General features: G+C 34.6%; 1 protein-coding gene across 13 annotated transcripts in view; it reads right to left on the bottom strand.

Moving 5' to 3' along the window:
- LOC105320062 (dynein heavy chain domain-containing protein 1) overlaps positions 1–22,936 on the bottom strand; it is a 67,673-nt gene that overhangs the window by 20,062 nt on the left and 24,675 nt on the right. For 7 of the 13 annotated variants that reach the window (XM_066074195.1, XM_066074206.1, XM_066074204.1 and 4 more), the window contains 30 exons: positions 22,628–22,884; positions 22,408–22,540; positions 21,467–21,579; positions 18,773–18,892; positions 18,154–18,292; positions 16,656–16,855; positions 15,960–16,097; positions 15,729–15,840; positions 15,237–15,526; positions 14,316–14,516; positions 13,890–13,925; positions 11,845–12,042; positions 11,303–11,573; positions 10,951–11,116; positions 10,197–10,432; positions 8,549–8,723; positions 7,975–8,164; positions 7,528–7,626; positions 6,956–7,178; positions 6,560–6,691; positions 6,081–6,259; positions 5,623–5,809; positions 5,128–5,316; positions 4,710–4,825; positions 4,333–4,618; positions 3,847–3,987; positions 3,578–3,643; positions 2,491–2,523; positions 1,891–2,019; positions 96–247 (listed from right to left, as the gene is read on the bottom strand). In XM_066074195.1, coding sequence (XP_065930267.1) covers positions 96–247; positions 1,891–2,019; positions 2,491–2,523; positions 3,578–3,643; positions 3,847–3,987; positions 4,333–4,618; positions 4,710–4,825; positions 5,128–5,316; positions 5,623–5,809; positions 6,081–6,259; positions 6,560–6,691; positions 6,956–7,178; positions 7,528–7,626; positions 7,975–8,164; positions 8,549–8,723; positions 10,197–10,432; positions 10,951–11,116; positions 11,303–11,573; positions 11,845–12,042; positions 13,890–13,925; positions 14,316–14,516; positions 15,237–15,526; positions 15,729–15,840; positions 15,960–16,097; positions 16,656–16,855; positions 18,154–18,292; positions 18,773–18,892; positions 21,467–21,579; positions 22,408–22,540; positions 22,628–22,884 — 4,907 coding nt within the window. The remainder of the gene's footprint in view (positions 1–95; positions 248–1,890; positions 2,020–2,490; positions 2,524–3,577; positions 3,644–3,846; positions 3,988–4,332; positions 4,619–4,709; positions 4,826–5,127; positions 5,317–5,622; positions 5,810–6,080; positions 6,260–6,559; positions 6,692–6,955; positions 7,179–7,527; positions 7,627–7,974; positions 8,165–8,548; positions 8,724–10,196; positions 10,433–10,950; positions 11,117–11,302; positions 11,574–11,844; positions 12,043–13,889; positions 13,926–14,315; positions 14,517–15,236; positions 15,527–15,728; positions 15,841–15,959; positions 16,098–16,655; positions 16,856–18,153; positions 18,293–18,772; positions 18,893–21,466; positions 21,580–22,407; positions 22,541–22,627; positions 22,885–22,936) is intronic. The other 6 variants (XM_066074196.1, XM_066074197.1, XM_066074199.1 and 3 more) reach the window with 6 other exon arrangements.

Below are 22,936 nucleotides of genomic sequence, written 5' to 3' on the forward strand. Positions count from 1 at the left end.
CATGAATTAGGAAAAATCTATCACCTATTGTCTTCGGGAATGGGTCTGATATTTAATGTGAATTTAATGGGCCTGATGGGTCACCCTTTACTCACCTCCTCTATGTTCATCAGTGGGCCGAAGTACGCCTCGTGCTCCCAGTCGGCGAGCAGCCCCGCCTTGAATGTGACTGTCTTCATCTTGAGACTGCCGTGGCTGGCTCGGTTCTTCAGGTTGGGGGTGGAGGAAGACTTACCCAGGAGACTAGCTATATATAACACAAGATGATTCACAAAATCAAATTGGGTCACAATCTGTTATGGTTTGGATCAACTGTTCTGTATGTTGTTGGTTTTGTTATTTTAAATATCTGCCACATTTATTTTTTATGTTATATCATCAAAACCTTGAATTCATATCAGTACTTATACACAGCCTTTTGTTTAAAATACATCTCTCTCATCTTCTCAAGTGGCATTTTACAAATTAGGTGTAATCTTGAAAGCCTAATGCTTCAAATTGAAGATCTTTTGATTATAAACAAAACACATTTTTTTAACATTCTGAAAATCAAACTACCAATCAATTTTTTGGAATTCACTAAGTTTTCAAAATTCTTGATTTTATCTTCATCTACATAAATGTCATCGACTTCCAGCCAAGTGGTCTCGGGCAATGCAACCTTGACCATCATAACCCTGTTCAAAATTCTAGCATCTAATTATCTCTACAGCTACCAAGTACATCAATCAATACATGTACATGGAATATACCTATAAGCCGCGATGTCATAAACTATAGCTAGCAGAAATACAGAGAGGTCTTTGCTTTCAACATATTTAATTCTGAGCTAAAGAGAGATTGAAGGAACAAGAGAGAAATGCGAAGATTCAGATTGCAAGGCAGGAAAACACATCAAACAGATCATATAGTTCATTTTGATGTTGATTTGTTGGGATGAATATAATAGGAGGAATTAGTTAGTATATTTAGTATGTATTTTTATTGATTGAATTTTAATATCATGCACTATGGGACATATATAATGCATGCAGCACTGATTTTCATTGAATTTTTTAAAGTTAACTCAAGGGACAATTACCGGTATGTTGATTAGTCATAAAGGGTCTTCTTCAACATACATATTCATGCAGTTAATCTCAATCTTGCATGCATGCATGCAATTTTTTTTCCTTTAAAGTCTCGTCATACTTATTTTGACTGCAAGACCTCAATGGAACACATTGAACTCAGAAATGATGGTCAGGGAAACCTGCTGTAGCTTGTAATTAATTAAGTGCAGTTACTTCATGACTTCTGACAAAGTCTTGAAATGTACATGTAGTTAGGTGAAGACCAAATTTTACCTTCCTTTACAATCCAGATATTACTAAAGTGCAAGGCTATCCTCCCTGTTTTATCATGTTTAGGTTTTTTTTTTGCATTTTGTTGGGGGTTAAGAGTATTGTTGAAGATTATCAAATGAATTAAGAGCTTGTTTGACAATATAAGAGTTCACAATGTGTTTGTTGCATTGGGCACTTGTCAAAGCTGGATGTAATATATGCAGAGCCAAGCTAACTTGCATTAAGAGGTATGTTGGTGTGTAATTGAGGGTAGAGCCTGTTTTACCTTCCTCACTAAAAGGCATTAAAAATTCCTGAATGATGCTATCCCAGAAATATACTTGTACATGTGTATTAAATTGTGTTTAGATTGTGCCTTAAAGTTTGTATGTGTCATTCAAACTTTGAGTGTATACATTGAATTTGTATTTTAGTTATCAGTAGAAATATCTGACTCAGTCAGGCAACCTTGAATTGTGATAAGAATGAATGTGTGTGTTTGTAAATTGGGGGGTTGGCTTTTGTGTTGCTTTGGGGTGGGGAGCAGTGGCAGATCCTGTTTTACCTTCGCTATCTGACCGTAGGTATTCCTGATGCTGGGCCAGGCGAGCTCTTGTTAGTGTGGAGACTTCCATTTCACAGGCGGTGTCCGTGCCACTCTTAGAACTCGAGTCTGTGCAAGGGGGACAACTCTCTGGTTAGATCAAAACAGGTGGATCCAAAGGAATTATTACAGAGCAAAAGGGTGTTACAGATTTTCATTTCAAAAGTGCATGCTATTAGGGTTTGCTGTATATTGTTAGTCATAATTACTGCAGTAGATTATTTCAATAAAGTTTTTTTTTTAATTGTAAGCTTGATATTGGAAAAACAGTTAGTTTTAAGAATTTTATAACTGTTAACTTTGAAAGGAGAGTAAATTTTCCTGTGATGAAAAGTAAAATATGGAATATAAATTATGTGCTTCAAGCTTAAGTGATAATAGAATCTCAGTGTCTAAACTATGAAAATATTGATCAGACATGCAGATAGAAATTCAATTAGCAAGAACAAAGACTATAGATCTAGCATGCAGAGCTCTCTAGTGATTTATTCTGGGGGACTCTAGATCAAGATATATATCTCTATGAGCTTTGTAGCAAAGTTTGATCTATCTAATACCTACCTTTACTTTTGCCACTGGAGACTTTGACTGAAGCTATAGTGTGAAGTTATAAGTGAGGGTTAATCAATAAAATCAAAAGTATGGAATCACAAATATAGAAAAAAAAGTTAAAAAAGATAACTGATGTGAAAGAATAATGGCCACAGTTAAAATATTTTTATTATCACCCTAAAAGATTATAGAATATTTTTATTATCACCCTAAAAGATACTTTAAAAACATTTTTTTGACATTTTGATAAATACCGGGGTATATATTCTCACACTTCATGGAAAGTTATTAATAAATACATGTATATATTTTCATATTTTTAGTTAATAAAAAGGGTTTTTTAAGTCTGTCACTAAATCTTTTATGTTTGAAAGAGCCATTTTCCTTCACAGAAATTTTAATCTAAATTTTTTATTTTTACTTAAATTGTAATAAATTTAAGATATTGTAAAAAGACTAGTAAATACATGAATGTCATTGAATAAATTTTCTATATCTAAATTTAAAAAAAAAAAAATCAAAAGGATTAAAATATGAGTGAGTGAAATGTGAATAGTGATTAACAATATTATATATTAATAAGATATGAAATGTGAATTGATACATTGTACTATAAATATGAATCAAAAAATTTCTTGTATGTACTAATTAAATGATGCTGAATCATACTAAACTAAAAGTGAGGAAAAAAAATTCTGTAATGTTGAATATGTGATTTTTACAAAAACTGCATCACTCAAAGATTTTTGATCATGCAGTAAGATCAGAATATGAACTGTTTTGTGAAATTTTGTTTGCTCAGTACTCACTATCATTTTATTTTGACAAAGATGAAGCAAATAATGCAAAACTAAATAATTGCTTTAAAAAAATTATGCAATTCATCATAAAATCAACAGTTCACAATGTTACATTGTAAATGTAATAACATTACAATAATCTGATATCTGCTAGTTATATAAATATTGATATAAATCTGCACATATATGTTAATTTACTATTAACATTTTAATTAGTATCGTCGAGTCAAGATTGACTTATGAATGGAAATACAATACACAGGTGTATACATATAAAGGTGTTAACCTGTATTTACCTGTTAGTGTAGAAGAGTCACTGGGTTGGGCTTGAGCATCTGTCTTAGACTGAACACTAGGTAACTCTATAAAAACAAATAAAGAAAAAAGATAGAAAAAAATCATTGACATCTCTCTCTCTTTTCTCTCTCTCTCTCTCTCTCTCTCTCTCTCTCTCTCTCTCTCAAGTTATCAACCCATTTAATAATTTAATAATAAAAAAATATTTTTAAAAAATTTTTAAAGGAGGGTAGAAAAAGCGGGGGCATACAAAGTCAGATCTACTGACCTCTGGGAGTTTCGTACTCCGTTTCGGTGGTCGTGGTTTCTTCCTCGCTCTCTGACGAGGATTCCTCTGTGACCTCACTCTCATACTCACTCGAGATTATCTCAGTCTCAGTCTGACGAGTTACCTCGGATGCCACTGTCCCTAAAGTTAAAAATCAATCTTGAGTGCAATTTATGGATGAAATTTTCTTGCCTTTAAAAATATCGAATGTAATGAAGAACTAACATAATTGAGCTAACTTAAGTATATTATAACATGCTCTTTAAAACAATGAGCCATTTTATGGTCAGAATGAAGATAGAAATCATTTAAATTACAAGTTCTTTAAAACAATTTATCATTGTATAAAATGTTTTTCGAAAAAAATTGGCTTTAACAAGCATAGGATTGAAAATTGTCGTTTCCTAAATTTCATTACCAGGATAAATGCTGAAAGACAAGGAACTCTGTAGTCTGTACACTTATGTTCATCTTTGAACAACAAACCTTTATCCAAGTCAGCAGAATCACTGACAGGCAGTGGAGTTTCCCCATACTGGGATTTCTGGCCCTGCGAGGTTTCCGTGCTGGAGGACTTGGCCCCCTGGGGCGTTTCCACACTGACCCTGGATTTCCGTCCTAACTCCTCACTGTCGGATTTCTGCTCGGATTGTGTGGAGTCTGTAATGTCCATCTCTGCTTCCTTAGGATCCTCCTCCTTGGCCAGTTCTTCATCTGACTCCATTTCCGGGGTGAACGGATGAGGGGAGGTCAATGTGGGGGTCATGCGTCCCTAGAATAAAACGGTTCTACATGTAATATATATGTTAGGGATATGACCTAAAAATGATATATAAACAAAAGATGTATGTTACAGTCCTTACAGTTTGAGAATGGGTTTCCTCAGAGATGGCAGCCATTTCTGTTTTGGGATCATCTCTCGGCAAACAGAAATATTTCATCACAACTTCCTCAAGTAATCTACCAAACCATGAGAGATCTAGAAATAGAAAAAAAAAATGATTATTAAGTATATATAATAAAATATTAATAATGTATTTTAAAAAATAAATAATTAAATGCAATTTCCTACTACATGTATCTACTTACAAAAATGATTTCAATGAAGTTGATCATTACCTGACTAAAGTCTAAAAAATTTAAGGCACTAAATTTTCATCAAACATATATTATACTTAAGGCACATTTCTTTGCATAATTCTTATCTAAGAAATGATCTACCTTTTAAATAATCCAGGTAAACATCAATCTATGCAGTTGCTAACTCATACTGAAACTTACCATCATCAGAAATCAGCCGATCTGCAAACGTCCTTGTGACCTCGTGACACCATAGTTGACCTATGACCTTCATCATGGGGGCGGACTGCCCTATCTCTGCCGTGGGCCCCATGCTGGACACACTGACCGTCCGAGACTTGGAGTCAAAGGATGCCTGGCGGGACATCTGTAGGCTGCTTCTACTGGCTCCTACAGGTAATAAAGACCAGGAATTAATAAAGAAATAAGGCACTTACTTGTACATTTACTATAAATATGTACAGTGTTTTATATCCTGTGGATTTATGATAATTTCTGTAAGCTATGTTTTCAGTTTTCAATGATTTTATATCCCCCCCCCATTCCCACACACGTTTAAATCTCATCCTCAACAGAGTAGGAATTACTAGGAAATACAGCATCAATTCATAAATCATGCTAGTAATTCCACAAAATCCATGTTAATAGCAAAACATAAAGAAAATGTCAATATTTTTTTCTTTCAATGGAAATTACTGGATTCATTGTCACCCTTCTTTCTCCTCATCATTTTCCGTGTCCTTGACCTAGGGGACATCAGAAGGATCCCGTGAACGACCCTGGCCACATCATGAAGGTTAAACACATAGTGGGCCTGAGTGGGGGTGGGTCGAAGCTTCTCCTTGATCTTGTGGTACATTTCTAACAGGCCGAGGGTCATTGCCTGTAAAATGAAAGGTGATTGTTAACACAAAAGCTTATGTATACAAGCGAGAAAGAGAAATTAACAATGTTTTGAAACCTGAAAGTCAAAAGCCAATTTGATTATCAAAATCTTTCAGATCTTTTCTTAGGTAAAAAAAGATATCTTATAGAATATGGGATCTCTCATTCATTTTTTTTTTCATGTATGTTCAGCATGGAAGAATTTTATGAAGATTTCTGAACAATGTTTATGTGGCCTTGACCTTTAACCTCTGTGCTATGCCCTTTACCCTTGAGAGTTCAAAATGGTGGTCCACTGAGTAAGTGGGGAACTCCTCCAGCCAGTGTTGGATGTTGCGGCCGTACATGCCCATCAGGACCTCAGTCGTGGGGGTGAACACGGTGAAGTTGATTAAGAGGCGGGTCACACGTGAGGACATCACATGACAGGCTGTTCCCAGTCCAGTGCCTTGCAAAGAGAAAGGTAAAACTGCATGATAATCTTTAAGAATCAATCTGTCTCATTAAAGGATAAGATAGTATAATGACAATCAAGTCATCTTGATTAAGGCAAATAGAAACACTGAGTATGCAGTGCTTCATTGTGGTGTTTTTTCTTGTGTTTGATCTTAATACCAAGATTAATCCTTTTATCAAGAATTTTTATGAAAAATTGGCATTTAATTTTTCAATGTTCAAACAAAATAGGAACATTGTACAATGTACAGTACATTTTTTTTCTTCATAAATGAACAGTGGTGGATCTAACCTGGTACACTGGGGAGGGTGGTGGAGGCCAGAAACATGGCTTCCTCCATGGACTGGAACTCGAGCCGCTCCTGGTCGTAGGTCCCTCGCTGGGTCAGAATCTGTCGCATTAACTCTAGAGGAGGCTGGTATCCTAGAAAGTTCAAACATCAGCAAGCCTTAAAAACTACTCTATTAGTTTCCATCAAGATAGTTTATAATAAAAATAAATCTAGTAAAACTGAAAGAAATATACAAAATTTATGACAGATGGACTGGTATTTTCCTGATACACAATTGAATATTCCTGATAGACAATTGAAAAAATTTGCATGAATATTACATGCAACTAACGCTTCTCTTTTTACAAAAATAATACTTTTAAGTGTGTAATGTAATTTTCGAAACAGCCACTAACCTCCTTCAGGATTGCTGGATGCCATGTTAAGGTCATCAATGAAGAAGAGGTGAGTCTGCTTGCTCTTTGTGGCAGGGGGCACCTGCCCGGGGCCGGTGAGGGTGTTGGTGGCCCGGTGCTTCAGCTCCATGATCTGACCCAGCATGGAGTTCAGGAACAGCTGACTTGTCATCGCTGGGGACATCACCACCTTCGTGTGGGTCTGCTTGGGGAGGACCATGGTCTGTGGGGAAAAGTATAAAAAGAGTCAGCTGAGTATAGAAAAGGACCAAATATGTGGCTAATTGTAGCTTCATTTTTATTCATTGAGCTATTTTCAATTTTCATGGATTTTATTTTAGGACTGATCAAAGAATCAAATGTTCATCATGGTAACTAAGAAACCCACAATTAAAAATCAAACAACTAGGAAGTTGTAAACCAAGAATCCATAAAAGGGCTATTACACAAAATGTGTTGTTGATAGATATTCATAGCAGTTACATATTTGTGAGGATGGCAATAAAAGAAAAACCCAACAAATTAGCACTGTTATTTCTTATGAATCAATTAAACTTTTCCCTTCGTTTTACCTGTAGAAGGGAGGTTTTCCCGACCCCAGGCATGCCTGTAATTAACACAGGTTGGTGGGCCGCCAGCATCAACTCTATCATGTGTGTGTACTTCTCCACCTGGCAAAACAAATAAATATGTACTAAAAATATGAACAAAGGACATGAAATATTGAGGCACAGGAAATTCATTTAGCAATAAGATTTATTTTTCCAGCAAAGTCACATCAATTTTTTCATCAATAAATCTGACATGTCTGTCACAAAGAAATTCTGTACTCTAGGTCTAATGATGTATCAAATTCATTGCACAAAAACAGGAATATGTCCTTTATATTCATAAAAGATAAAAGTCTAGCTATCAGTGAGAAGATATAATGTCTGTTGCGCTAATTATTCTAAAAATAGTTTTTCAAAAGAAAAGTCATGTTCACAATATCCCTCAATACAATTGGAATCATCACTTACCTCTGGAGTAATAGTGAATCCACCCGCCAAGATCTTCATCCGCTCCTGTGATTTGTCAGACCATCGGATGAAGGTCCCGGAGCTCTCATCAAGGACGTAGTCAAACACGGAGGCTCCGAGAGGTATCTTGATTGGATGTCTGGCTCGGTAGAGGACATCATTGGCAAACTTGCTGAATTTATCTTTGTATCTACAAAATTTGGAAATGTTTATGAATAAATATTTCAAGAAGAATTTCTCCACAAACTTTCACAGCTGTAATAAGAAATTGTATAAACTATATTAAAGAGATATATCTTTACAAACACCTGTACAAGGAACAGTAAAAAAATTTTTTTCAAAAAACTTGTTTACCTTTATAATCAAAACTTACGGAATACAATGCATTTGAATTTCAAAATATTGATGATTATAATAAAGGCATACAATTAACTTAACCTCTCTTTAATATAAATTCAATACCATATATCCTTTTTTTTCCTACAGCTTGACATTACTGGCAAAACATTAATGTGGATATCAACAGATTTAAATGAGCAGAGCAAAAGGGGGACAACTTGTGACAATAACAAACCTCTCATGTAAGTGGGCTCCAAAGCTCCACACAAAGGCATAGGCAAACATGCCCTTCATGTTCTCGGTGTAGTTGGGGAAGACCAGCTCTAGGTGGGAGCTACTGGTCATTCTACTGACACTCTGTCGGGAGGGGCCACTGCTGGGGGTCTTACGTGGGGACTCCATCCCTGTATCTGTAAGGGAAAATAGGATTTAACAAAAAAATTTCAAGTATCATGACAAATCAAGATAGTTTACATGTTTTGAAAATCTAAATGATATACCGTATATCCAGGGTTTTTTTTGGCGTGTCACAAAATTTGCGAAAATAGGGAAAATGTTAAGCATTTTTAATTTGCATGATTCAGTCATTTTTTGCAATTTAAAAGCTTTTTATAGAGAATGATGCATAATATAATTTCTGCATATTCAATAATTTGTGATTCAAAAAAGATCAAATTATCACGAACAAGCGAAAATAGATCATCGCAAAAATTACTGCATATAGGGTAGTCCTGCAGTCAAATAATAAGTGATCAATGACACAAAAATCTAATTAACCAGATTCTCTCATCCACTTTGCTGATCCTTAAGTCCATGGTCTTTCCTTAGACTTATCACAGCTTTAACACTTAAATATCCTTGAAGTTGAATTCATTTCATTATTGTGAAAATACTAAATATTCATGGCGGTAAACTTTTGTAGACCGCCTTACTTTTACAGTTTTGTTGTAACCCAATTTCATGAATCCACGCGGTATGTCGAAGGTAGAATCTATACAGTTGATCAAATTTCATTACTACTGGGAAATATTTGCCCCCGTTTTATTTTCACTCCTTTGGCCCTCCTTGTCAGTGGGCAAATTTAAGACTGGGCGAATTCCAATGTCTTTTCTCTTTAAACACACCTGTGTTTGGGCAAATTCAAGACAGGCAAAAACCATTTGCAAGTGAAGAAGAGCGAAAAAAAAAACATGGGGTCAAAATAACCCTGTATACAGTATTCATTGAGGATGGTAATTCTTGGATAAGCAGTACCCCTAAATAAATCAAATTTAGGCCAACACAAATATTAATGACTCTACAGTCGCACCTGTTTTAAGCAGCCACCTGTGGGACAATGACAAACTGGCCGCTAAAGACAGGTGGCCTCTTATTCCAGGTTTCAAATTAATAAAAAAAAAACCACCGAGTATTTTCATTTTGGCTCTATTGCACTGATTTATTAATAGCATATGTAATAATACTTTGTAATGAAGTATATAAGTACGTGTAGATATATAAACAACACTAAACAGGTGTTATGATAATCAATTATCTCATTAAATCTCAGCAGTCTTCAAATTACCCACTCAATTATTTGTCATTAACTCATTATCAGCTTTCGAGGTTTGGCTACTTTCGATACGGGGTCACATGTCAGAGTTAAAAGTCATGTGACAAAACAGAAAAAAATGGCCGTTGAAAACAGGCATGTTGAAACCACGGGACCTAAAAACAGTGGCCGCTGTCCGCGTTAGACAGGTGGCCGCTTAAATCAGTTAAAATATAGTGAAAAACTAAACGGGCGGGATTGAAACTGGCCGCTCATGGCGAGTGGCCGCTGATTAAAGGTGGCCGTAACAGCAGGTGCGACTGTACATACTCTGTAAATTCCATTGACCTACCTTCTAGGTCCATTGTCTTCTGTCTCCTCTCAAACTCCTCCCTCAAATACAGTCGGTCCAGCAGCACGGTCAGGATCTTCAGGAAGGTCCCTACCTCCTGTATCCCCGGAGCCACCTCATTGGCTGACGCCGTGTTGTGACCTACATCTGTCAGGAGGGCCGGGCAGCAGTCAGACTTCAGGAACTTGAGGGTTGGGGGAAACACATCAGCCACCAGCTCATCAAAGATCTTCATTCTGTGATAGACATTAAACAAAATAAAAGTACCATATAAAGCGCATGTCAATGAAAAAACAGGTATGCCACTAGTTCATCAAAGATATTACTTCTGTGATAAATATGTCATTCAATGTATTGTCATGATTTTATTGATATGCATGTTGCTTGAAATTTTCCTTCAGTGAAAGCATATAACCCATGCTTTAAAATTTCTTTACTTTAGGAATTGGTTTTCAATGCTCTACTGTAGATTCTTATTATAATTGAACGTGAGGAATTAATATCAGCGTAAAATTGCGAGAAGCACCCCCCTCTCATATTTTAAAATTTCGTTTTTATTTTCTGACAGTTGAAAATTATAAGAGATTAGGATGAAACTTCCGCATTTGCGAATTTTTATTCTCACGTTATGATACAAAACAGCAGGATTGGGAAATTAAGCTTGCATAAAATGCAGAATTTACAGTATTGTTATTTTTTCTCCACTGCATCAAATAATATTCTTTTTATTTATGATATCAATTAACAGACATACACTGCTGTGTTGATGATCCAGCGAGTTTTAGCGTCCTTGGCCCAGCACTCATACAGGTTCATCCAGGGCACAGTGTCAGGGGCAAAGTTCAGGATACTGCAGCGGGAGATTGTGGCTGGGGAGAGGTTTCCTATGTAACTGGTCTCAAACATCATAGCTGTTGTATCTATGAGTAACAGTTCAAAAAGTTTCAAGAATAAAAACTGTGAAACATGGGAAAATTTGTCAAAAAAAGGTCCGTTATGCCCCTTTAAAACATCACCTTTTGTGAATCTCATAATAATGCATTGATATTTACATATTCAATTTAAGGTATAAGTTTTTGTTAATATATTTTTACAAATACACTTACCACTAAGACTGATGTGTTGACTATTGGCCAGTGACAGCTTCAGTTCCTCATCAAACAGTGTGTTCAGACTCTCTGTCCACACAGGATGCATGACCCCGTCCAACACAATCCATCGCAGTAGGACCGAGGGAAGCTCCTGTCCCCCGCGAGCCTTGCGGTCTTTCTGACCGGCGATGTAATTACAGACGGCCTCAGACAGGAAACCCGAGTCCTGGAGGATCTTGGGAAACAAGCCTCCTTTCCATAATCCATTGTCATAGGAACCCAGAAACTAAAATTAATGTAAAGTACTTTTATTCAAATTTTATTGTCATTTAGAATCCACATTTCCTAGAAAAAAATTATAAGCACCACCAACCTATCTTTGGAAAAAAAAAATTTCAGATTACTGATAACTAAATTATTTCAATTTTTGTTCATCAAAATTGATATTATGTAAACATCAAATATCCCAAATCACTCTATGCTTTGACAAATAACCTAAATATTGCCATGTCAGACCCCTCCACAGTAGGAGAAAAAAGAAAATTGGTACTACCAACCTCTTGTGGTGTCAGTGCGGTGGGATTGAGGGTCACCACATTGATTTTAGGGTGTTCCGCATACTCCTGTGGCTTTGGCGTGTGCTGCATCTCGTTAAGGGCTTCTGAGACTTTCCCCAGAATTGTCGTGATGCGCTTCATCTTTTTTCCCGCCTGAGACATCTCTGTTTTAGCTGAGGGGTCAATGGCCGCCAAAAACTACACAAAAAATAGAGAGCAGTGTGTATTCTTTTCAATTAATATATATGTATCATTTACATTCCGTACTTATTCCCTTTTTCAATCATTGCTGCAACAGTGAGGTAAGCATGTGAATTTATTTCTTCTTAAGTTTCTATTTTGTACACAAACATATCTGCATTTAGAATCTGCAAATATGTCAAAGTACACAATCATACAAAATGTATTTATAGAACTCTACTTCAAATATGGCAAAAAAAAAGGTTTGCTTTAACAACTCAAGATTCTATGTGAAATAAAAAATGTTTTCTACTTGTCAGCTCACACATTCTAAACATAGTCCATCAAATTTATAAACTACTGAACCATCATTAGCATTCTTTTCAGCTGAGCAAGCAAAAATCTACTATTCAGTTAATTAAAATGTAATAAAAATACACCAGCTCTGATCAAATTATTAGTATTTACACTTCATGTGTACCGTACATACTGTTTCAGGGTAAAAGATAAACCATTCATGCAACATCAGTCCATTTTTATTGTAACATTAACTAAATATTAAACTTAATTATTAATTTTCTTTACATCTTGCAATAATTCCATGTATGAAGAAATCATTTTCAAGCCAGCTGCTAAAAAAACACATAAAATGCAAGTACAAAAAAAAAGAAACCTAAAGGCTTAATAAAATCAAAGTCTACATTGCACAAAAAAATATGTTTCCCTTAACCATAACATATAAGTGCCAGACAAAGCTAATGCTTTTCACAATCCAGCCTTGATAATTAACTCATAAATAATGGTAGGCCACCTTCACCCCATAACCTAAAGAGGTTTCCCTTAGCAATACATCAATCTAGCAGACCATATTAAGCAATTGTTACATGTGATGTTTCAAATTTCAGTTGGAGCAACAATCACTTTGACCCAAAACACATTATAAACTTTTTTTTTCATTTTCAAGTCCGCTGATCTTATAAATAATGTATTATAAATAATGGACAGTACAAATATTCTACAATTAAACTTGAATGGAAGCAGCATTTTAATCAAATACAGTTTAGCAAGGTAGTTGCAGCAAAATATAAAATTGCAGCTGGTATACCATCATGATTATAATATCATATAACTCGGCAAAATAGTCTGAACTGAACCAAGAATTAAGCTATATACATGTATTACTATAATGATACATAAAATACAGTTTACATTTTACGTCTGCATGTATAAATTGATAATTAAAGCCCTTATTTTGTGTGTTCATTTCATGTATGATAGGTTTTGCATTATCAGGTACATGTATTTTCATTACAGAATAATTATAATTACTTGAATGATCTCCAAGTATCCTTACTTATCACAAGGATGAATAGTTGTTAATTATTCTACGAATCACGCCATCAAGATGTTGTTTAGAAGTTCTATGGTACATCAAAATAACTTAGAGTCTTAGACTCAGAAGAAGAAATAAGTGGGGGCTGTTCGTCAACACACAACTGAAACGAAGGGTGAGAGGGTGAAAAGATGGGGGTAAAACTTATTAATTGCCATCAACATGCAATCCACAGGATTATTTTAGGTAAAGGATTTTTCTTATTATAAAAGAGATGAGAGTGCAGACATGCTTACTGGGTTGATTTCATATCAGAACAGCCTGGATATTAAAATCGATATGTTTTGAACATATGGAAAATTATGTTAGAAAAGTAGAGCACTCAGCGTGTGATAAGGATTAGCACAATACAACATAAAATCTAGAGACAAATGCACACAAAATTAGGTCATAAAGCACAGCTATCAAATCCAACCAATCCCTTTTGTACACTAGGTCACATGATATGGGATTGACCAATCAAAACACTTACTACATCATCTGCCAATTCTGGTTCATTTTCCATATCCTAGTGAAATTAAGAGTTCAATGATGATCAAATTTGGTACATTAATAACATTATAGTTGAGAAGAAGAAAAATATGTGACATTATCTAGCTACCATTAGAAGAACTTTTCTTCTTGTGCAAAAAGTGTTATCAACTGACTAAAGCTATATATGCAACTAAACAAACAAGAACTACACAGAGAAATATATTATCATGAAGAATTTAAATTTTTAAACATTATAAGTTTTTGAAAAAAAAAGAGTTTTACATGTATCAGATCTATGGCATATATTCCTGATGAAAATTTAACAAGAAGAAAAAACAGTACTATAAGTCAATTAACAACATAAAATTAAAAAACGGTTTAATATACTCCCCCCAATAACTCTTGATTTTTCTTATGGATTTACCTTCAGCTTGTTTTTGGCGTAATAAATGAGATCTCGGTTGGTTGTGAGCTCGTCCTTGGAGTGGTCAGGAGCAAACAGCAGGAAGTTGAGCCGATTGGTCGCTCTGGCCAGCGTCCGACTACAGGTGGTCTTCCCACACCCTGCTGGACCAATCAGAATCACCGCTTTCTTCAACTGCAGAGCTGCATTCAGTTGCATCACCTACATTACATGTTTTTTCAATATCAATTGCTGTGCATTTATTTATCAAAAGAATTCTAAAATTCGTTCTGCAAACAAGATTATCCTCCTAATAGATTGGTAGCTTTTCAATTAAATCATAGTATACCATCTTAAAACAATACTGAACATTTACAGTACCGATCAGACCCAACCTAACAGAAAGTAAACCCCAACTAAACCCTGGGTTTACTTTCTGGGTTTACTTTGGGTTTACTTTGGGTTTACTAGAGTGGACCCAGAGTAGACCCAAAGTAAACCCAGAGTGGACACAGAGAGTAAACCCAGTCAGAAGTATACCCCTGAAAGCAGACACTAACTGTGTATTCGGAATATACAAAGGGTAGGAATTACAGGCAGTAGGATGGTAAGATAAAATACTAGTCTGCTTCACACTTCAGTGCATACAGTTGACATCAAAAGCAATTTCAAAGTAAACCCGCGAGTAAACCCAGAGTAATCCTCGAGTGGACCCAAATTTTCAAAAAGTAAACCCCGAGTAAACCCCAATTAAACCCAAAAAGTAAACCCGGGGTTTAGTTAGGGTTTACTCTGGTGTTAGGTTGGGTCTGATCGGTACTGTAGTTGGAATGAAACAAATCACCCTACATATTATTTAGAAGTTAGAAGAAAAAACCCTTGAAGTTCATTAACTTTGACTTGAATTGACCATATTCATGATGAACACACATGAACTCTGACCTTTTCAACAATCTCAGGCGTGTCCTTCATGTTGTCTTCCCTCAGCTGATCCTGAACGGCTTCCTTCAACTGTGTGTCGTAGCCATGCTCGATGGTCTTTCTGGCAGTGCTGGGGAATACATCCCTGAGGGTGTTGTCAAACACACTGATGTCCTCCGTGTTCTCCATCCCCTGTCTGACCACGCCCCTCAAGGCGAACACCAGGGTATGCTCCTCCCACACTCGGGGGTCCAGGGAGGGGACTTCCTTAGGAGATCTGGGTGACTGGACTCGCCCTTCTCCTTTGTTATCTGAAGCAATCACAGTTCATTTGAATGCAATGTAAATAATTATAAAATATTTGCATTTTACACATAAATTTTTGGTTTAAGGTAATGAAAAAATGCGTAAATTCAATCAAATTGTTTAAAAGAGAGCAAGCCATGAAAATACAATAATAAACCAAATTTAAAAAAATGAAACCCAAGCTGGTATGCACTTAGAGAGACTTACTTTCTGCAATGATGTCAAGGGCGAACCTCTGATCTCTGAGCTTAGCAGCCGCTATGTCTATCATCAACTTAATGTCCTTCAGACCCAACTGGTATGCGTCTCTTCTAGGGAGCTGTAAAGACAAAGATTAAACTTATGTTGGAGAGAGAGAGAGAGAGAGAGAGAGAGAGAGAGAGAAAGAGGGAGAGAGAGAAAAAGGAGAGAGAGGCTGGCTATCTTTTAATACTATACCTGGAGTCTAAGCTGCTCAAACAGGAAAGTCAATTTTCTTGCCCAGAGGCCAGCGTCTTTGTATCCATGGTAACAGAAAAACATCTCCAGGATGAATTTATAATCAGGGACAATCATGGCACAGGGTCTCATCAGTAACTGTGAAAGTTGTAAATTAAATAATTAAAACAATTAAAGTAATCATAAACATTTTTAGCAGAGAACAATCTTTAAAAACATTCATTTGTATTTCACATTTTAATACACGTGTTACAGATATGATGGGATTCCATCAATTTGAAAGTATTTTGATTTTAAAACTTGTACACATCGATATCAAGATAACAATAGCATTTTATTTAAAAAATCTGTTAATGAGATTGATATTATGTACATAAATCCTGAGACGTGTTCAGCAGAGTAGGTGCTCATGAAAGATCACCAAAATTTGTGTTGTAGGCATAGAGATTTTGGCAAGCACTCGCTAGCACCCTCTCTGCTGAGCACGCCTCTTAAGAATTATAAGAAACCATACAATTGTTTACAAATTACATTACCTCATATTCTAAACGACTTTACTTTAAAAGTGTTTCATATCAAATTTTTAGAATCCATTTTGCCATAATCTCATGATATCATGTTCTAAAATACCTTATTTTAAAAGTGTTTCACATTTTGTATCCATTTTGCTGTTATCAGATTTTGATAGATTGATACCTTGAAAGACTCTGGTATGTGGGAACTAGATCCACTTCCTGTACCCAGCGTCATGAAACAGCCAAAGTTTGTGCTGGCCTGGATCAGCTTGCCGTTAAACATGATATTTCCCAGAATTCTGTGCACATAGATCGTGTCGTTCAGCAGCTTGCTGTAATCAGGCGTGGCAGATTTCCTCCCGCCTTTCAGTTTTACATGTTCTGTAAAATTAGTGGGACTGATGAATTTCTAAAAACCTTGCAAATACTGAATGACCATTGTAGATTAACACTAGTAGGGATTTGGGGTGATACTGCAAAGCAGCTACACTTCACAACTCATCAATGTCAAAACAGCTTGCAAATTCAAACATATTTGCAGTGATGTTTACTTGCAGTAGTTTGCGATAACGATACTCATATAAAAAGTTACTTTTCAATATAGGTGGCATATTGTTCAAAATTAGAGCGATACCAAGTATTATATATTTTGTCCATTGCAAACAAAAATAAATGCCCAAATTCACACCATGAAGTATATAATAATATGCAGATGAATTGTGAAAATGTGAACAAATCCATGTATGTTACAAACCCTTGTACCCATGATTTCAAACAAGTGCCAAAAAAATATTCCACTCTGATACATTACACTGACCAATTATATATACCAATTATTTAAGTACCAAAATACCACTGGTTAAAAAAAAATCCCTCTCAAAGATATTTAGCAAGCCATATGATAAATAAAATATTAATCTAAATTTCATCATAGAATCGGATTCCATTATTTAAATGGTGTAATTTAGTAAAATTTAAAAACATGAAACCAATATCAATTAAAGTGGGCTGAATAGTAAATAATTCAGAAATCAATGGGGTTGATGGGAGGGGTTAAATAACATAAAGTGAGGTTAAGGACATTTATTTTGAGGGGTCAAGGTCAAAGACTTCCAATGTCAAGGATCTTCATTCCACATTTGAATTTAAAAAGTTCAGTGAGGTCAGGGAAAAAATTTCATGATTCAAGTGGGTCCAAGACAATTGAGGTGCCATTAATTAACAATTAACAATTGAACATACTTAATTGTATCTCATACCAAATATTAATTCACACAACCCTTGGTTTACTTACCCAAAGTATCATCTGTTTTAGTACAATAAAGTCAATGCAGGGCAAACAAAAGCTAGATTATATTTTATAACAATCCTTGTTATTTAAATAATTAAAAGACTTAGTCTACTGATTCAAACATGTAAATCATTACATTCATATCAAATCTTTTAATATGATCATTATGGTAATGATATTCATAGAATCAAATATGAAAATCAATTACCTATATCTCACTTTGCAATATCAATACCATCGCTTAATTAAACGCGAAATTTGTACATCTTATTGAAAAAATAAATCTTTAAACTCTAAATCTTACCTCTTATATTTAAATCACTTTTTTCACAAGACTTTTAGGAACTACAATTAAATAATTGATGTCTAAGTATTATATGATGCTTACCGTAAAACAATGGTGGTGGTTTGTTGTTTTTGTAGAACTCGGATTCCTTGATCTCGATTTCCTTCTCAATGGAGTGACGTCGACGTCTGTCCTTTTCTGACACCCAGGTGTCCTCAAAATAGGTCACCAGGCCCTTCTCCTGTAAAATTCGCCAATGAAAAATCAGGTAAAAATTGTGCTCAATTATACTTCCTTCGATTCTTTTCCCAAAAAATGTCTTCTTGAATTTCAGATGACGAATTATGATCATAAGTATAGGCAATAACACATTCAAATTTTTAATTGGAGAAAAATTTACTTGGTAATTGCTAAGAAATAATAATCATCAATCAATCCCTAGCTTTCACAGAAGGAGCAACAAATATGAATTTTCTTTACATTGCAATTTTCTACACAATAAGTCCAAAGAACATATCTCTATACAGTAAAACACGCTTATAGAAGTGCCAGGGACAGGCGATTTTATATGCGTAAATCATCATATCCATCAAGTTTACAACATGTAATAAAATCATGGTGAATAAAAATCACTTTGTTGTAAGCATCAATTCATTATGTGCAATTTTTTGCTATAACTTGTTTTACTGCAGAAAATAACTGTTAAAGAGATGGGACATACATTAAAGCCGTGTGGGACAGTCTTCTGCCTCTCGAGCCCGGGCTGTGGGTCCTGGGTGGGCATTGGGTGGAGGGTTGTCAGAGAGTTCCGCCGAATGACCTTGTCACCCAGACCCATTTTCTGTGAATTTCAAAAAAAAATAATATCATATATTTACATGACAATAAAAAACAATCAGCCATTATGTTTACACATGTCATTGTCAAATTCTAAATTTAGGGTTTCTTTGCAGGAATACATTGAAGGGATTTAAATTAATTATGATTGGTTTTAGATATGAAAAACAGAATTTTTTAAGAGATATTTTTTTTTTGCTGGGTTTGATAACAATATTGATACCGGTACTTTAATTAACAAAATAATAATTAAACTAAAAAAAATTTGTCTATTTCTGTAAAATATTGAATTTCAAAGTTCTTTTTATTTCATTTAAGATTTTAATGAAAATTGAACATTTGGAAGGGAAAGTTAATATTTTTTCTTATATTTAATTTCAGTATATTTCCAATGTTGACAAAAAGATGCTTTTAACTGAGGTGATTTTTACATAACTTTAACTTACTCTACCGATAATTGAGCAGAAATGTAGCACGGTTTGTTCATGCATAAATGCATAGAAGTAAACTAGCATAAAATTGAAATTCCTATGACATACTTGATTGATTAAAGATATTAATAACTTGATTTGCCAAATTTATCTCTAGAATTAGAATCTTTTTAAGCTCCCTCAAACTAATTTGAGATCACTGTTACGAGCTTTCTAAATTTTACTGTACAGTGTATTGACATAAATGTTGTAAATAAAAAAATATTTTGTTTATAACCATTGCAATTACCTGACATATACTAAAACAATTTGAATTATACAGAAGGTTTAATTAACTAACTTAAGAAATTTCTATTCAATTTGTCTAACTTTTGGAATCAACTAATACATAAACTGAAATTATAAAAGCTAGCATTTAGATTGTCAACACTAAACATGGTATATATTGTGATACAAATACAGTTCATAATATTGTTCATAATGATATTGTCCAGTTTTTAGATTAAAGAAGCAGTGTGTTGGATAGTGATGTGTAACAGCCACAGCACACAGATGTCTTTATACGCCGACAGAGCTAAATCAGCAAAAACCGCAAGCAAGAGCAAATGCCAAACAGCTTCGTGATAGCAAGAAATGTACACAATCTTTCTTTCTCTCTCTGTCCACATCTTCTTTGAACAAATAATTTTTCTTGCCGATAACATCTGTCGGTGGCAGTTTCTCTCTCTCTCTCTCTCTCTCTCTCTCTCTCTCTCTCAATCTCTCTCTCTCTCTCTCTCTCTCATATACAAGTGCAATGGTCAATGTTGTGCAATATGCTCATCTGTTTTAAGTGTTTACTACAGAATACTGCAATTCATTCTCATTTTACTTTAATTAATTTCAGTTCTCTAAATTCTCCAATAGCAAAGTGCCATAGCTAATGATGTGTCTATTTATCAGATGTACATCTTACAGTCTTTAGTAAAAATTATATTATCCACATGGATTTTGACCTCACAGGTCACATCTATTTCAGAAAAAAATCTCATGTTTAATTGTTGTTCAGTTTTCCAAGATATCTTTAATCATAATGACAGATTGTAAAAATTTTGATTGCATCACTGAAAGGTGCATCCCAAACAAAACTCAAAAAAATATTTTTCTTAATACTTTTTTAAATGTTGAGCCAAAGAAGTTATAAAATATGATCTAATGACTGTAAAATGACCTCCAATTATTTCTTTTTTAAGTTGATAAACATAATCTCTCCTTCCACTACTTCAATCAATTCACGGTGAAAATGTTTAAGCCCATCAACCTATGTACAGTACATGTAGCTGTCTGAATCGACTGAGATATAAAGGGTGTCTTCCCAAACATATGGAATTGTAACTACAGAAGCTACTCTAGCAGTTATTGGTAAAACCTACCATAGAAAATATCTGAAAATGATGTTCAACAGCAAGGTTAATATTCAAAACAACACTGTTAATTTATAATCAATTTTTTTGGATAAAATATTTTGAAAACTTTGGAAAAACTATTTTCAGGAAATTTTTGGAAAAAAAATGGAAAAGATATTTTTTCACAAAAAGTATATTTTCTTCCTCTTTCTTTTTTGAATTCTATTGTATGCACTGAAAAAGTTCTTCTATTTGAATATTAAGAATAAAAGTTATTTGGAAACAATTATTTTGTTAAATACTAAGATTTAAATTCATAAAAAAAAATTTTGATGTATATGTAACACTTTATTTAAGGTGTTTTCCTTAAATAATAATTTTATTACAGTTAATTATTTATGCAATTAAACATCAAGTTTTTAAAAGTGTATTAGTGATTGATGATACATGTATTGGTGAAAAAAAAATAATTTTCATTAATAATTTACCCATGTGTGAAAATGTTGAATATATGAAACAATTATAAATAAGGATGGAAATTATTAAACTCAAGAACAGTTAAAATCCAAAATAAATAATATAGTAATTTGATTTGAGCTAAAAGCTTCAAGTTAAAAAAAGCTAGACTAGTGTTAATATTAATTTAGTCAATTGGGAAATAAACAAGTCATTAAAAATGTAAACTTAGTTAATATTCAAAGCACGCAACTGCTGATAACATTGAACAATCAAACAGTATGACCTTTTGACCTCTCAACTGACCTTATCAAAACGAGGCTGACCCCTGATTTTGTACTGGTTCTCACTGGAAACTTCCAGTGTCTTTAGAGCTGTTTTCAGATAATCAAGATGCTGGGCAGTAACTGACATTAGACCTAAAAATAAAAACATGGAATTCAGTATATCATATTCACATTCATAATCAAAAACAATTTTGGTATTGGTAAAAATAAACAGTGCTGGTATTGTAAATGAAAATTTTCATGCAGCTAAGAATGCTTTCATTTATTACAGAAGGTTCTCAACGACCCTCTTATAAGAGAAATAATTCTTCCAGGTATGGATGACTATCTCATTTCTTCATTCATTGTTAATATAGAAAGTCTATTCTGTTGAATTTTGCCATGTCAGTTCATTTCCTTTAATTATGTGTCTTTTAATCATTATTTAGATTTAGAAAAACCGTCAAAGTATTATACATTCAAGTGTACAGAACAAAGAAAGACCTTAAAATGGAAGCTGCAAAATGAATTATTTAAAATATGATTTATGTTCTAGATTTTCCTCTGGCATGCAAATGCTGAGAGAACGAGTGTTCTTATCCAGATCTCCTCTCCCAACAGAAAAAATAATAATACAGTAATTAAAGTAAATGTTTGTCAAGTTTAAAATTCGCTCAGGGACTGGTCATGATGGTGGGCAAAAATAAAATAGGGCCAAATATTTACTGTAAACCAACTTTTATTGCGTGCGAGAAATTTTTGCGAGGTTAGCGAGAGCCTTGTCGTCGCGAATATTTCTCGCCGCAAACCAATCCTTTGTCTATAGTTTTTATAACAATACAGGTCTGGATAAGGCTTGGTCGTGAACATTAGTCGCCATGAACCAGTTTATCGACAGTTAAACGCGAAATAAAGTAGCTGCAAATGAAAATTGGTTTACAGTATCTGTAATCAGTAAATAAAAAGACCAGTGCTGGGTACCTTTGGTCAGTCTGTCGGTGTTGTCAAACAGTGTCCAGCTCCCTGATTGGACCATCCCCATCATGTACTGCATCATCACCCCGACAGTCACATCCTCGTTACAGTTAACTGTGAACAGGTTCCTCCCAAACATCTGAAAATAGGTCATATATTCATATACTAGTAAGTTTGCATTTATATGAGCTGGATATATTTCATACGCTGTCAATATAACCATTACCTTTGCCAGTTCCTTGATGGTTTCCGATTTGCCGACCCCTGCTGGTCCCACTAATGTCCCGCAGTGGAAGTTTTTGATGGCCTGGGTCAGGGACAAGAAGGCCCTCTCTGTAAGGGGGGTCAGGACAAGTCGACATGACGGGCCGTTATACTCATAGTCGTAGCTAAAACTAGTCCCCAGCTGCGTCAAGTAACAGGCACTAAACTGGTAGTCCGTCGACACAGTCGTTTTAGTTCTTGTTAGTCTTGGTGGCTCCTCTGTAAACGAAGAAAGAAAATCAATAAAATTTTTATGTTCTCAACATTTAGC

This window comes from Magallana gigas, chromosome 10, assembly GCF_963853765.1.
Source record: "Magallana gigas chromosome 10, xbMagGiga1.1, whole genome shotgun sequence".
Classification (NCBI taxonomy): domain Eukaryota; kingdom Metazoa; phylum Mollusca; class Bivalvia; order Ostreida; family Ostreidae; genus Magallana; species Magallana gigas.